Genomic DNA, 14896 nt, shown 5'->3' on the forward strand with positions numbered 1-14896 from the left:
GATATCCTGTAGACTGTCACCGGGATAGGTGAGGCTGCTGATCCCTTATTTTCAATTCTGAAAGTTGACAGCTATGCATTCCCTTCTGGACAAGCTTCTGAGGGCCACATGCCGGGGTGGGTGGGGCCAAATGCAAAAAGTGGGCGGGGCAACAGATGAGAATCTTTCCTATTGTTAGAGGTTGTTTTGCTAGAGGTGAAAGTTCAGAGGTTCCCAAACTTATTTGGCCTACCCCATCCCCCTAGAAATCTACCTTCTTTAAGCGAACAAACAGAAAGATGCAGTGACAAATGTGCATTCTTTTATGTATCTGTATTTCTACGTCCTATGTCCTGGGACGTAACAAAGGGAGATATTGTAAACCAGACACCTTGAAGCCGCAGCCTGCCTGCCATTGGACAAATAGGCAGGCAAGTGGCGGTCCGCTACCTAGGCCTGGATGAAGCCGAAAAGGGCCCACCCAATCCCAGGAAAGCCCCTCGCCTCCAGCACAACTGTAGGATCCAGGGGAGGCATTTTTTGCCATTCCGCAACGGCGCCTCACCTGGCGGTTAAGTGTCATTACACAACAGATAAAAATGTACGAATAGTTTTTCCTAATTCTCTTTTCTTCTTTTCTTTCTTAATGCTTCCACTGCCCCCTTGTTTTTATCCAATAAGAATAAGAATTTATTATTTATTCCCTGCCCATCTGGCTGAGTTTCCCCAGCCATTCTGGGCGGCTCCCAATCGAGTGTTAAAACCAATACAGCATTAAATACCGTATTTTTTGCTCTACAAGACTCACTTTTTCCCTCCTAAAAAGTAAGGGGAAATGTGTGTGCATCTTCTGGAGCAAATGCAGGCTGCGCAGCTATCCCAGAAGCCAGAACAGCAAGAGGGATTGCTGCTTTCACTGCGCATCAATTCCTCTTGCTGTTCTGGCTTCTGAGATTCAGAATATTTTTTTCTTGTTTTCCTCCTCCAAAAACTACGTGCGTCTTGTGGTCTGGTGCGTCTTATAGAGCGAAAAATATAGTATTAAAAACTTCCCTAAACAGGGCTGCCTTCAGGTGTCTTTTAAAGATAAGATAGCTGCTTATTTCCTTCACATCTGAAGGGAGGGCATTCCACAGGGCGGGCGCCACTACTGAGAAGGCCCTCTGTCTGGTTCCCTGTAACCTCACTCCTTGCAATGAGGTAACCAATGCTACGCAATTGCTCCTGAAGCTACTACCGCCCCCCTGGATCATTCCAGTGCCCTCGTCCTGCCCACTTAGGGAAACACTGGGCTAGTTTATTATTATTTATTATTATTATTTACTGAGTTTATATACCACCCTATACCTGGGGGTCTCAGGGCGGTTCACAGAATAAAATCAAGATATAAAACGACAAAATACCTAATAAAAATAAAAACAACAACCCTATAGCCCCCCCCAAAAAAAACACATTTTAAAAGGGCATAGGATGTAAAATTGGATCAATCAAAGGCCTGGTTAAAAAGGAACGTTTTTGCCTGGCACCTAAAGTTGTATAATGAAGGTGCCAGGCGAACTTCCCTGGGGAGAGCATTCCACAGACAGGGAGCCACTGCAGAGAAGGCCCCGTTCTCATGTTGCCACCCTCCGGAGCTCTTGAGGAGGAGACACATGACGGAGGGCCTCAGAAGATGATCTCAGGGTCTGGGTAGATTCATATGGAAAGAGGCGGTCCTTGAGGCATTTTGGTCCTGAGCCGTTTAAGGCTTTACAGGTCAAAACCAGCACTTTGAATAGGGCCTGGAAACTAATTGGTGGCCAGTACAGTTGGACCAGGATCGGTGTAATATGCTCAAACCGTCTCACTCCGGTGAGCAACCTGGCCGCTGAATTCTGCACCAGCTGAAGTTTCTGAACCATCTTCAGAGGTCTTCCATCCAGACGAGGAAGAGGCATTATCGGAGTTCAAGATTCCATGTCCTAGCCAGGCAAAGACACCTGGGATGTGAAGCAGGACCAGCGAGGGGTGTGGCCTGGGGAGAGGAGGTGTGGCCTGGGGAGAGGGGCGTGGCCTGAGGTGCCACACCCTGGAGCTGAAGACACCTGCCTTAAAGACACATGTTCAGGGCCAGGCAGGCAGGAAGGCTGATGGAGATCCTTTGCTGCTGCTAACCTCCTTTCCTCTGTCGCATCTTGTCTGCCCCCAACAGCAGGCCGTGCCCCCCGTGGCCAGCCAGACGTCGTCTTACTCCTGCATGCTCCCCGGCGGCTCGTCCGTGCGAAGCTATGATTCATACACGCCCTCCCAGCTCTCCTCTCATAACCTGAGCTCCAGCAACGGGGCCTCTACTGGTAACAGAAGGGCTGGGGGAATGGCCGGTGTGGAGCGAGGGAAGGGATGGGAGCCTGACACCAGGGATCTGGGATAAAGCAGGGTTTGCAGCAACTGGTGGGGAAGAGGAGATGGGGCACTGGTCAGCCACAGTTGCTTAACAGCCATGGGAAGTAACACCCCCCCAAAAAAAGCCAACCATATAAAACCATGTAGGAAGAAGCACAAGGAATGCTGGAATCCTTCCTGGGCAGTGATTATATTGTGAAATGAATAATGTGGCTTCTAGTATGCATTTTTAGAAATCCCACCTTCTGCATAAAGTGTAAATAAAACAACTTTCCAGTTCTTGCGATGTTGGAGCGCTAGTTAAAAACACGTGTTGTCAGGTTCTGCTAAAACAAACAGTGTGTTTTTCACTTGTCAAGGCTGATGTGCACATACGCCTAGCATAATTTCAGCTACCGCACTCTGACTTAGACTCTTCCTTTATAGAGACCACAAGCCAATAGTCAGCCCCAAGAAGGAAAAGATACTGAACATGAAATTTTGAATTCTGCAAAAGCCAGGCAACTGGGTGAAAGCTGGAAGTAACTTTTTTCTTTCTTTCAAATGGTCGGACATAATCCACTCCAGTTTTGGGATTTGGGGTGTGGCTGTCCAGCCCTGTCCTACTGCACAGGAGCATAAGAAATTATACTCATTCAGACCATGATTGGTCCACCTAACGCAGTATGTGGCCGATACATTCACTGGCAGCAGTTCTCCAGGATTTCGGACCAGAGTCGTTGTCACTGAGCTACAGCTTCAGAACAGAACTGCATCAGTGGCGTTTGCTCTCTGCCATTTGAGCTCTGTGGGCATCCCCTTCCACTCTGGCTGCAGCTTTGTCCCTGCAGTTTCCCTTTGCTCTGGCAAATGCTGAAGCACAGAGCAGCTCTCTGCATGCCTTGCTGCTTGCACATCTGCAAATAAGCCCTGGAATGGGAGCTTCTCATGCACAAGAAGCATGCTGTTGTGTCTGGACACTTTTGCCACAGGACTCTATTGTCTGCCTCCCATGCAAGCACAATATATTATTTGCAGAAGTGTACTCAATACAATTAGGGACACGGGTGGCGCTGTGGGTTAAACCACAGAGCCTAGGACTTGCCAATCAGAAGGTCGGCGGTTTGAATCCCAACGATGGGGTGAGCTCCTGTTGCTCAGTCGCAGCTCCTGCCAACCTAGCAGTTCGAAAGCACGTCAAAGTGCAAGTAGATAAGTAGGTACCGCTCCGGCAGGAAGGTAAAAGGCGTTTCCGTGCGCTGCTCTGGTTTGCCAGAAGCGGCTTAGTCATGCTGGCCACATGACCCGAAAGCTGCACGCCAGCTCGCTCGGCCAATAAAGCGAGATGAGTGCCGCAACCCCAGAGTTGGCCACGACTGGACCTAATGGTCAGGGGTCCCTTTACCTTTACTTTACTCAATACGCAGGTCATATCTTCCCTGTCTTTCTTGCCTAATAGTCTGCAGGCAAGATAGGATAAGTTTTTATTTTAATTTCATAAGGATAGGGAAATCTTGATCAAACCCGAGTGACACAGAGAGGACAGACATAAGAACTGGGGTAATGTAATATAACCTGCATACGCACTGTACATTAAAAGCACATGGCATCCTGCAGATAATTCTGGGAACTATAATTTTTTTTTGGTAGGTGCTAGGTATTGCAGCGTTGTGAAGGATAAGCTACAGATTGTTTGTGGGGAAGCTATGTGCTTTAAAGGTATGGAGTGTATGCATACCATATGAGGTATGGCTGTCAAAAAACAAGAACTGCAATATTGAATGCCTTTATTAGACTCTACTAAGATTAGATTCTAATCTAACCTTAGAAACACCCGTGTTTAGAAGCATGTGCGTCCCCCAGAACTCTTGCCTGTTAATAAGCAAAGTGTGGACTTCTATATTTTTTTAAGTTCTTGCTTTTTCCTTTCAGCAACTGCTGATGTGTCTTGAGACCTGTGTCTTTTGCACTGGTCAGGGTGTAAACAATTAACAGCTGTATTCTTGTGCACATTTACCTGAGAGCAAGTTCCATTGAGCACAGCGGGACTTAATAGGACCACTCTGCAAATCAGGTGTACACATAAGCTTTGGGGGGAAAGAAAGAAAACTAAGGTATTTCAGTAGTCAGATAAGGAGTACCTAGACCATGGGTAGGCAAACTAAGGCCCAGGGGCCGGATCCAGCCCAATCGCCATCTAAATCTGGCCCGCGGATGGTCTGGCAATCAGCGTGTTTTTACATGAGTAGAATGTGCCCTTTTATTTAAAATGCATCTCTGGGTTATTTGTGGGGCCTGCCTGGTGTTTTTACATGAGTAGAATGTGTCCTTTTATTTAAAATGCATCTCTGGATTATTTGTGGGGCATAGAAATTTGGTTTTTTTCTTTTTTCAAAATATAGTCCGGCCCTCCACAAGGTCTGAGGGACAGTGGACTGGCCCCCTGCTGAAAATGTTTGCTGACCCCTGTCCTAAACTGTGCAGCAGAAAACCCTCGTCCACCTAGTGAAGCCATGTCTGTCTATAACCTCTGGATTCTCAGAGCAGGAGGCAGGCGTTTGTGTGGAAGTATTGAGCTGTTGGGAGGGGACATTTCACCTCCTTCCTGGCTGTCTTGATTTAGACAGCAGCGGGTAGTATACGGACCTGCCCTTCCTTTCACAAATTGCCGTTAACAAGGCAGTTGTTGAAATCAAAGGAGCAGGTCGCAACGTATCTTTCAGGACCTCAAAAACCTCTGCAAGGGACTTGTCCTTCCTTAACCTTTGTCAGAATATTAATTCTTTCGTTGCCTTCCTTGCAGTCAGGGTAGTTCACTAGGGCAAAAACGTGGTTTGCTCCTCAAATCCTAAATGCTTTGAATACAATAGGCCACTGACCCCAACATATTTAGTTTTTCAGTTTGGCACAGTTGGTTCATGAAGGGTGGTACCCAACGTATTTACTTCGTCCGTGCAAGGATGAATGGATGCTTGGGCAAATCCCAAATTTGCTGCGGAGGGTTGGGGGAGCCCCTGGAACAGATTTGGGGGGCGTGCAGCAGGTAGGAGAGTAGGCAGTGTTCATACCCTCCAACATGTTGAATCTCAAAACTGGGACACAGGGCTTCCTGGCCATGCTCCCACGGGAGTCATGTGACCTGTGGGAGATCATGGGAGACCAACGGAAGCACTTTTTTCTCACCATGCCCTGAAAAAAGCACTTGAGGTGCAAAATCGTGGCACCCCAAATGGTTGCCACGCTCTCGTGGGGTGGGGGAAGTGTGATGTCCTGGGACACTTGTGGGGTATGAGAATTTGGTTGTGCAACCACTTTGCACCAATGAAACAAGCTACTTAGTGCTGCAACCCAATATTTATACAGTGGTACCTCAGGTTAAGTACTTAATTCGTTCTGGAGGTCTGTTCTTAACCTGAAACTGTTCTTAACCTGAAGCACCACTTTAGGTAATGGGGCCTCCTGCTGCCGCCGCACAGCCGGAGCACAATTTCTGTTCTCATCCTGAAGCAAAGTTCTTAACCTGAGGTACTATTTCTGGGTTAGCAGAGTCTGTAACCTGAAGTGTCTGTAACTTGAAGCGTCTGTAACCTGAGGTACTACTGTATTTCCTGACTATTTTCCTCTTCTCTCTCTCTCTCTCTCTCTCTCTCTCTCTCTCTCTCTCTCTCTAGGGTTAATCTCTCCAGGAGTGTCTGTTCCTGTCCAAGTCCCTGGTGGGGACCCTGACCTTGCCCAGTATTGGCCAAGGTTACAGTGAGGAAAGAAGTGGAACAGGCTGGGGACAGGGGGACGGGGCGGGGGTGGAAACGGATGGCGGAAGGAAAGGGGGAGATGAATCGGCTGCTTTACACGCCACACATTTAAAGCGCATGGCTTCCCCCAGAGAATCTTGGGAAGTGTTTGTTCATCCCTGCTGGAGCTACAGTTTACTGCGCCCTTAACAAACTATGATTCCCAGGATTCTTTGGGGGACATAATGTGCTTTAAACGTACAGGGACTTTCCTTCCGCAGCGGGGAGGGGAATGGCAATATCTGGGGGAAGGAGCATTGGAGAGGGCCTTCCTCAACTTTGTGTATCTATGTTAGGCAACCACGTCTGTGTGTTTGGTGGCAGGCCTCCTCTTTCCCTCGGTGTGCGCATCATGCGTGCGCCATCGGGGGAGTGGGGACCGTCCTTTGGTCATCTTGTCTCTTTCTTCCCAATCCACATTCTGTCTCGGGACTTTCTCCTTCCCTCTCTTTCCTCTCCACCTCCCACCTTGCCCTTTAGATGGCACTAAGAGCTAGGGGAGTGGGGAAAGGGGAACTGCCGGAAGTATGGCAGGAAGATAGAGGAAACATTGGGGATTCAGCACAGAGGATTTGGGGCAGACCGGGGAGAGAGCTGATGACCCTTTGGGGAGCTGGAGGAAAGATTGAACCTTGAAAAGGCCGGACAAACCTTGAAATCTAAAGCAAACATCGGGGCAAGTGCCAGGAGAAGAAACTTGGCAACGGCCGCATTGGAATCCTGTGAAAATAATTGTCTAATTGAGTACCAGTGAAGGATCACATGGGGAAAATTACACACTAGTCCCCTTTCAAGCTGTTGCAAGGGGTGGAGGTTGGGCGGAGTGATTTGGAAGAATCACCATCAACATCTTATTACTGATATGCCGCCCATCTGACTGGGTTGCCCCAGCCACTCTGGGCAACTTCTGACAAAATATATTGCTAGACTCACAGCAACATCAGTTCTACACCTCCAAATCCACTCATGTCTCCTTGGCCGCTCTGCCAGCCGAAGATCAGACAGCTCTTTACAGCTCTTCTGCATCGCTCTCTGTCTCTCTCTCTCTCAGTTGGATAGGACTTGCCAACGGACAGTCTCCACCCACACCCACGGAGGCTGGAAAAAGCACAGGGAGCAGCTTAACTGCTCAGTAATGCCCACTATCACCAACAGACTTTGTGGTCACCGTGATGTACCACCCGACGGAAGTTTCTTAAATCTGACCCTTGTCAGTTGGTGCCAAGCACTGACCCTTCCCATTTTCTGCCCCCTTGTAGAGTCTTATGGGATAGATGGCCTTCGTACGAGGCCTTGGGGGTCCCCCCTGCAGATTGGGGATCGTTGCTGTAGCGTTACTTCCTGGGTGCGCAGAGTTTAGTCACTCTTCCCCTTTGCAAGCTGGTCCTATAAACCGCTCCCCACCTGTCTCTTCGTTCACTCTGCCTCGCCTTCTCCGTTCCCCTCTTCTCCTCTCCCCGATCCCCGCATGGATTTCACTTAGCTGCGTTTTCACACGGATCCCGAAGGGCTAGGGACCTCCCCCCTCTCTCTCTGACCTGCACAAAATGGCCCTCTGACCACCCACACATGCACGCTACCACCCGTAGGCGCAAACTGTTTTCACGTGTGTTAATAAAGGACCCGTGTAAATAACGCTGCGTGTGAGTCTGTGTGGTTCCGCTGTGCTATCTCAGTTGTGGCCGGTGTGGCACAGTGGCAGAGTCTAGACCCCCCAGGAGGAGAAGGTGGTCAACCTATAGATGTGAGGTCTGGAACAAGCTGGAACTCAACAAGAACTCAGTTCCGGCACCTGTCAGGTGGGCACCATTGCTATTACAGTGGTACCTCGGGTTAAGAACTTAATTTGTTCTGGAGGTCCATTCTTAACCTGAAACTGTTCTTAACCTGAGGTACCACTTTAGCTAATGGGGCCTCCCCCTGCCGCACGATTTTTGTTCTCATCCTGAAGCAAAGTTCTTAACCCGAGGTACTATTTCTGGATTAGCGGAGCCTGTAACCTGAAGCGTATGTAACCCGAGGTACCACAGTATAAGAAAACAAGGGAGATGCTCGTGGGGTTTTGGCACCTGTTTTTTTAAAGAAAATTGAACTTGCTGGGACAGTTGTGGCTGCTGGCATGGGCATAGGCAATATATACACCCCACCCATCTGGCTTGGTTTCCCCAGCTACTTTGGGCGGCTCCCAACAGAATATTAAAAACACGATAAAACATCAAACATTAAAAACTTCCCTAAACAGGGCTGCCTTCAGATGCCTTCTAAAAGTCAGATTGTTGTTTATTTCCTTGACATCTGACAGGAGGGCGTTCCACAGGGTGGGTGCCACTACCAAGAAGGCCCTCGGCCTGGTTCCTTGTAACTTCACTTCTCACGGTGAGGGACCCGCCTATAAATAAAAATACATAGCTAACTGAGGTTCTGCCCCCCACAACAAATGGCCTCCCCACCCCAAAAATCCTAGCTACACCCATAGCTGCTGGGTCATTCATTTGGGAGAAGAACGCCAAACAATATTGGAAACAGTTGTGAGCTCCTTCAGAAGTTTATTCTGCAGTCATTCTGATTTATTTGCATAGGACTTAGTTGGAGGTTTGACTGTCCTGGTCTTTATTGAGCCTTCTCTCTTGTTTGTTTATGGGGCAGTTCTATGACAATAAGCATTCAGCCTCATTTGCTTACAGGATATTTACACATCTTCCCACTAATTGTTTCGTTCGTTCCACAGTTTCTCATCTGCAAATAGTTCCTTTAAAAAAAAAAAAGGTTTGTTGCACTTTATTCCTCTTTAACTTGTGCAAAGCTTAAATTTCTGTGCTCTGAATCCCTCCTGTGAAATAGTGACAGTTTGTAGGCACCCTGAGTGTAAATAGGACTGAGAAGAAACTTTGACTCTCCAGATGTTTCAGGATTCCAACTAATATCAGCCCCAGCCAGCATGACCGAAGGTTATGGGTGTTGTAGTACAGCAACGTTTGGAGGGCAGAAGGTTCCCATCTCTGATACAAAGGTAAGGGTAAAGGGACCCCTGACTGTTAGGTCCAGTCGTGGCCAACTCTGGGGTTGCAGCGCTCATCTCACTTTATTGGCCGAGGGAGCCGGCATACAGCTTCCGGGTCATGTGGCCAGCATGACTAAGCTGCTTCTGGCGAACCAGAGCAGCGCACGGAAACGCCATTTACCTTCCTGCCGGAGCGGTACCTATTTATCTACTTGCACTTTGACGTGCTTTCGAACTGCTAGGTTGGCAGGAGCAGGGACTGAGCAACGGGAGCTCACCCCGTCGCGGGGATTCGAACCGCTGACCTTCTGATCAGCAAGTCCTAGGCTCTGTGGTTTAACCCACAGCACCACCTGCGTCCCGATACAAAGGTACTGATGATCAAAATAAGGATGCAGGAGAAATTCAATTCAGTTTGCATTTGAAGCAGAATCGATCAAATCTGCACTTGTCGAAACAATATAAGAACCAAAACATACCTATCCTTCCAAATTCGCACCTATCCGAATTTTGTGTGGCAGTTTTCCAACCAGAATTTACAAAATGTATGTATAAGGGGAAAGTGTGCATTAACACATCCTATTAAGAGAAACTGCTCACAAAAATGTGCACACTTGTCACAACTGCATACAAAAAATGTATTTATTAGGAGAAATAATACTGAATAATTTTCATGAGCATTTTTTTTTTAAAAAAAACAACCACAAATTGCATATTGTTGCCAAAATGTGGAGAACTGAATTTCAGATTGGGGGGTGGGGAATGAGAAATGGAGAGAACTCACATTGGCAGATCATTCCAGATAAAACAAGGGAGGCAGCAAAATTTAACAAACACAAGTTTTAAGATTTATTAAAACAAAGCAAAACTCAAAAGCTCTTGAGATGGATGTGGTTGGATTATAGCTTTGGATATCATGTGTGAACTTTGAAAACCCTGTCCATTACATGCCGTTATTGCAGTTTGCTGTTGTTCTCTTTCTGATGCCTTCTTGTGCATCAACACATTTATAGCTATTTCAAGGGTGTTTTCTGTTTGTCCTATACTCTTTGCTCAGCAAGCATCCTGCCCTTGACTCCCCCCACTTTTTGGGGTGGTGTTTTTTCCTTGAGCGCATGAGAAGGAAAAGCAACTGTGCGTGTGGTTTTGGGGTGCTAAACAGCAGCGAGGGCTGTGTGTCTCATGGCTCTGGATCACGTGTAGACTTTGATAGGTTGAAGGCGTTATATATATATATATATATATAAAATATATCACACACAAAAAAGAAATATAGAAGATATAGAAGGAAAGAAATATCCATCACCTCCTAGCAACTAAAAAGGGGAAAAAAGAAAAGAAAAACAACAATAATACATTAAATAGTTCTCACAATACATTTAACATAAAAATGACTTTTTTATACAGTATATAACTGACTTCCCATCTACTCTTTACTTCTATTTCTCATCAATTATTCACTGCCATATTATAACATGTTTTGGTTTTGATATTATTTATTCTATCCTAGGTTTTCCATCACTTAAAACTACTGAAGTTATCCAAATGCTGCTATAGACTTCATGCTGTCATTACTATTTTTCAGATAAATTTTAAAGACTTCCAATTTTGAGACAAATACTTCCTTTGATTTATTTTTTATTCTTTTATTCAGCATTCTCAGGAAGCTGTGCAACTGAAGAATCCAGATTTTTTCCGATTCGTTGGGTTGTAACCAACTCAGTTGTCCCGTTACTGAAATTGATAGGCCTAAGTCAGTTGTGTCCATTAATTTCAACAGGTCTGCTCTGAAAACGACTAGCATTGGATGCAACCCAGAGAAGCTTTGACTGAATTAGGAAAAGCAAATACAGTGGTACCTCAGGTTAAGTACTTAATTCGTTCTGGAGGTCCGTTCTTAACCTGAAATTGTTCTCAACCTGAAGCACCACTTTAGCTAATGGGGCCTCCTGCTGCTGCCGCGCCACTGCAGCACGATTTCTGTTCTCATCCTGAAGCAAAGTTCTTAACCTGAAGCACTATTTCTGGGTTAGCGGAGTCTGTAACCTGAAGCGTATGTAACCTGAAGCGTATGTAACCCGAGGTACCACTGTACAGACAACTGAATCGTGCAAATTTCAGTTTGTACCCTGGCTGCAGCGGTGTTTGTTTCTAGGTTTCACAGAGGTGACAATCGCAACTCTACAGTAACACAACTACCTGTTTAGCTCACGGTGAAGATACAAACACGAGCTTCAATGTCAGAAGAGATATTCATAACACCCCATTGGTACCAGTGCCAGCTCCAAGCTTTGGGGCAGCCATTGGGCACGATGCCCTCAGTGGGCCCTCATCTCATATTCATGCCCAGCCCTGCTGCTCTCTACCTCTACCTCAATATCTGGGCCATGGAACCACCCAAGGCAAGTAGATGATGCCCATCCATCTCATTCTTGTCAGTGCATGATTAGAGAGGGCAGGTAGGCAGGAAGTGACAACACAGAAGAGAAGCAGCAGGACAGGAAGTTCCAGGGGTTGGCCACTTGCAGCTGTATACGCCTTTGCTGCTGCTCAGTAATGCCTATCCCTGGCGCCAACCTCAATTGCTGCTTTGATTTTGGACACTAAAGTTTTGATGCTAAATGGGTGTAAGGAGTATGTTACTTGGAACAGCAGCTGGTACACAAAACCTATAGGTATCATTGCAAGCCTTCATCTTGAGAATATTGCAAAAGAGTTTGGGGGGTGGGTGTCACACACTTTCTAGGACAGTTGCTTGATTAAAGACATCTTTCTCAGGGAGTCGTGTGAGTTTCAGTTGATTAAGAAGTTACTAGACTAGTTGGCTGGTTAAATTTTCAAGTGAGAAAAACGTTTTTTATAGAAACATTTCTTTGCTTTTCAAATGCTCTGTGCTTGGCAACAGCCAAGCTAATGGCAACAGCCATTAGGTCAGAAGAGCCATCTTAGAAATGCGCCATTTTTGTGCCCTCGGGTAATCAGTCGTAGGCTGTGACATGACCTCAATTAAATAAGCCTAGACAAAATAGGTGATAACTTTAAGGGGATTTTTTTTTTTTTGTCAATGATCAGCTACAGTAATAAATTTTAAAATGTTTTGGGCAACTTTGAAAAAGGGTGCCCCAATTAATCAGGCAGTTTGCAAGATTCGTAGCAATTATTTTTAACACAGCTGACATGCGCTATCTTTAAAGCACGTTTGAAGTACATTCACGCCCCAGTCAAAGAATTCTGGGCACTGTTTGTTAAAGGTTGCTGGGAAGAGTAACTCTGCGAGGAGCAGTAAACAACTGAAGAAGTTGGAAGTTTCTGAGTTGTCTTAAATCGCAGCATAGCTGCTGCTTCCAGGGGAATGGGGAAAATTGCATCATTCATTCATTTCACAAGATTTGTATGCTACATACAAATAAAGAACCCCAAAGCGGTTCACAAAAATGACAACATTGTGATGCAGACCATGAGGCAAGCAAGGAAATCTGTATAAGATGTTATGCAGGAAGGAGTGGGATGAAAGGAAGGGAACATCTCCCATCCAATCCCCATTCTTTTTGTTCTATAAGGATGTAATCTATTAGGCTTCAGCAGTCACACAACAATCAGAAGTTCAATAAGTGAAGCTGTTCCCATCCCTGCTCATCCATGCTGGAGGGAAAACTGTACCTGCTGAATTTCAACCCAGGACAAAGCTTATTTAATACAAGTTGCAAGATGCCCAGTCAGAAATGCCGCCATTCCTTAAAAAGGTGGAAGGGGGAACTGGGAAATTGGCAATGACATCGGCAATTCCAAATCCTGGGCTCTCAGTCTGTGTTCAGAGTAACGCCGGGTCCTATTTTCTTCGGAAGGTAATTTGGTACTGTTTGCGATGTCTTTCTTCTCATGGCTGGGTCTATTCTTAGTTCCTGTTTATCCGCAGACCCCCCACCCCGCCCCGTCCTCCCAACAGCAAGATGTGAGAACCACAAAACACACCACACCCTCCTGAGATTGGAGCACCTGCAAGCAGGAAGTGGTTGGAGGCAGTTGGCCAAGGGTGGGGGACCACTTTGTGCATGTGTTTTTGAGTATGCGCCAAGGTGCAGTTGAAGCGGGGACTGGGCACCGGTTCCCAAAAGGTACCGCCAACTTGGGAGATGCTGCAAAGGGTTGTGGGAGGAATGTGCCCTCCATGAGCACTCTCTTGAGAATTGGAGCAGAGGACTAGGGCGTTCAAATTTAGAAAAAATATATCAAAGTAAGCGGGGAAGGAATCACCACCTCAGGGGTCAGCAACCTATTTCAGCTGCGAGGCGGTCCACCATCCCTCAGACCATGTGGTGGGCCGGACTATGTTTTGGAAAAAAATATATGAATTTCTATTCCCCACAAATAACCCAGATATGCATTTTAAATAAAAGGACACATTCTACTCATCTAAAAACACCAGGCAGGCGCCACAAATAACCCAGAGATGCATTTTAAATAAAAGGACACATTCTACTCATATAAAAACACGCTGATTCCCGGACCATCCGCAGGCCATATTTAGAAGACGATTGGGCCGCATCTTGCCCCCGGGCCTTAGGTTGCCTACCCCTGCCCCACCCTATAAAATTTATATACTGCTTGATTGAAGGGGGGGCAAGACCTCAAGGCGAATTACAAAATAATAAAACAAGTTTCCAACAACAATTAAAAACCTTCAGAAATAATTAAAATTGACGATAAGCTAGAGGTGCATAAAATCATGCGTAAGTGTGTAAAATAATTAACGGTGTAGAGAAAATGGATGGAAGTTTTTTTTATCTCTGGTCACACCCATGTCCTAAGTTTAAAGCACCCAGCTCCTGCAAAGAATCATGGGAGCTGTGGATTACCCTTCACAGGACCACAATTCCCTATACCCTTAACAAACTACAGTTCCCAGGATGCTTGGGGGGGGGAGCTATGTGTTTTAATGTGCTCTGGGATATGACTCTTCATTAGAAGACACCCAAGGGTTCCCAAGACAAAGCACACAGCAGCGCACAGATTAAAAACGATGCAATTTGCTACCAGAAGTGGTTGTGATTACATACAGTGGATCTCCCATGATTTCAGAAGGGACGCTTTCAGCCCCAGCTGGAGATGGCAAGGACTGAACCTGGGATCTTCTGAGACCCGCTCTAGCAATGGGCTGTAGCTCTTGCCCCATCGCATCAGCTGTTAGCAAGCATGGGAACACAAGAAGAAACCTCAATCAGAGTCATAGCATTGGTCCATTCAGATCAGCATTCTCAATAGGCAGCGTCTTTCCATGGTTTCAGGCAGGGGTCACTGCTAACCCTCCCTGGAGAGGCCAGGGATTTGAACCCGGGACATTCTCCATGCAAATCACATGCTCTGCCACTGAGATATATGGCCCCCGCTACTCCTGGGTAAAGACAACACATCCTTTGCTGTGTGCCTATAGGTGGCTTGAAACCAATCTTGAGTGTTTTAAGTTGAATTAAATTGTTTAAACCAGGGATGGCCAACAGGTAGATCGCAATCTACTGGTAGATCACCGGATGCCTTTGGCAGATTGCGGGACCCCTCCCTCCCACCCCAGAAACCTCAACAACTTACAACTTAGATTTCCCAGAAAAAGCTCAACAACTTTGGTCAATCCAGTGGGTAGATTACCGCCAGTTTTTTTTTATTACAGTGGGAGTAGATCACAATCCAGCATCTTAAAAAGCAGAGACATAACCTTGCCAACAAAGGTCCGTATAGTTAAAGCTATGGTTTTCCCAGTAGTGATGTA

General features: G+C 46.4%; 1 protein-coding gene across 2 annotated transcripts in view; it reads left to right on the forward strand.

Moving 5' to 3' along the window:
* Positions 1–6120, forward strand: part of LOC309328181 (paired box protein Pax-6-like) — a 46496-nt gene extending 40376 nt beyond the window's left edge. Inside the window, exons 8-9 of one of the 2 annotated variants that reach the window (XM_081838219.1) lie at positions 2171–2312; positions 6012–6120. In XM_081838219.1, the coding sequence (XP_081694345.1) occupies positions 2171–2312; positions 6012–6097 (228 nt within the window). In that variant the 3' untranslated portion in view covers positions 6098–6120. Of the gene's footprint in view, positions 1–2170; positions 2313–2787; positions 3080–6011 lie in introns of those variants that run through there. The other variant, XM_081838220.1, reaches the window with a different exon arrangement.
* Positions 6121–14896: the final 8776 nt, after the last annotated feature.

Source organism: Podarcis erhardii (genome assembly GCF_964252035.2).
Source record: "Podarcis erhardii genome assembly, chromosome: 13".
Lineage (NCBI taxonomy): Eukaryota > Metazoa > Chordata > Lepidosauria > Squamata > Lacertidae > Podarcis > Podarcis erhardii.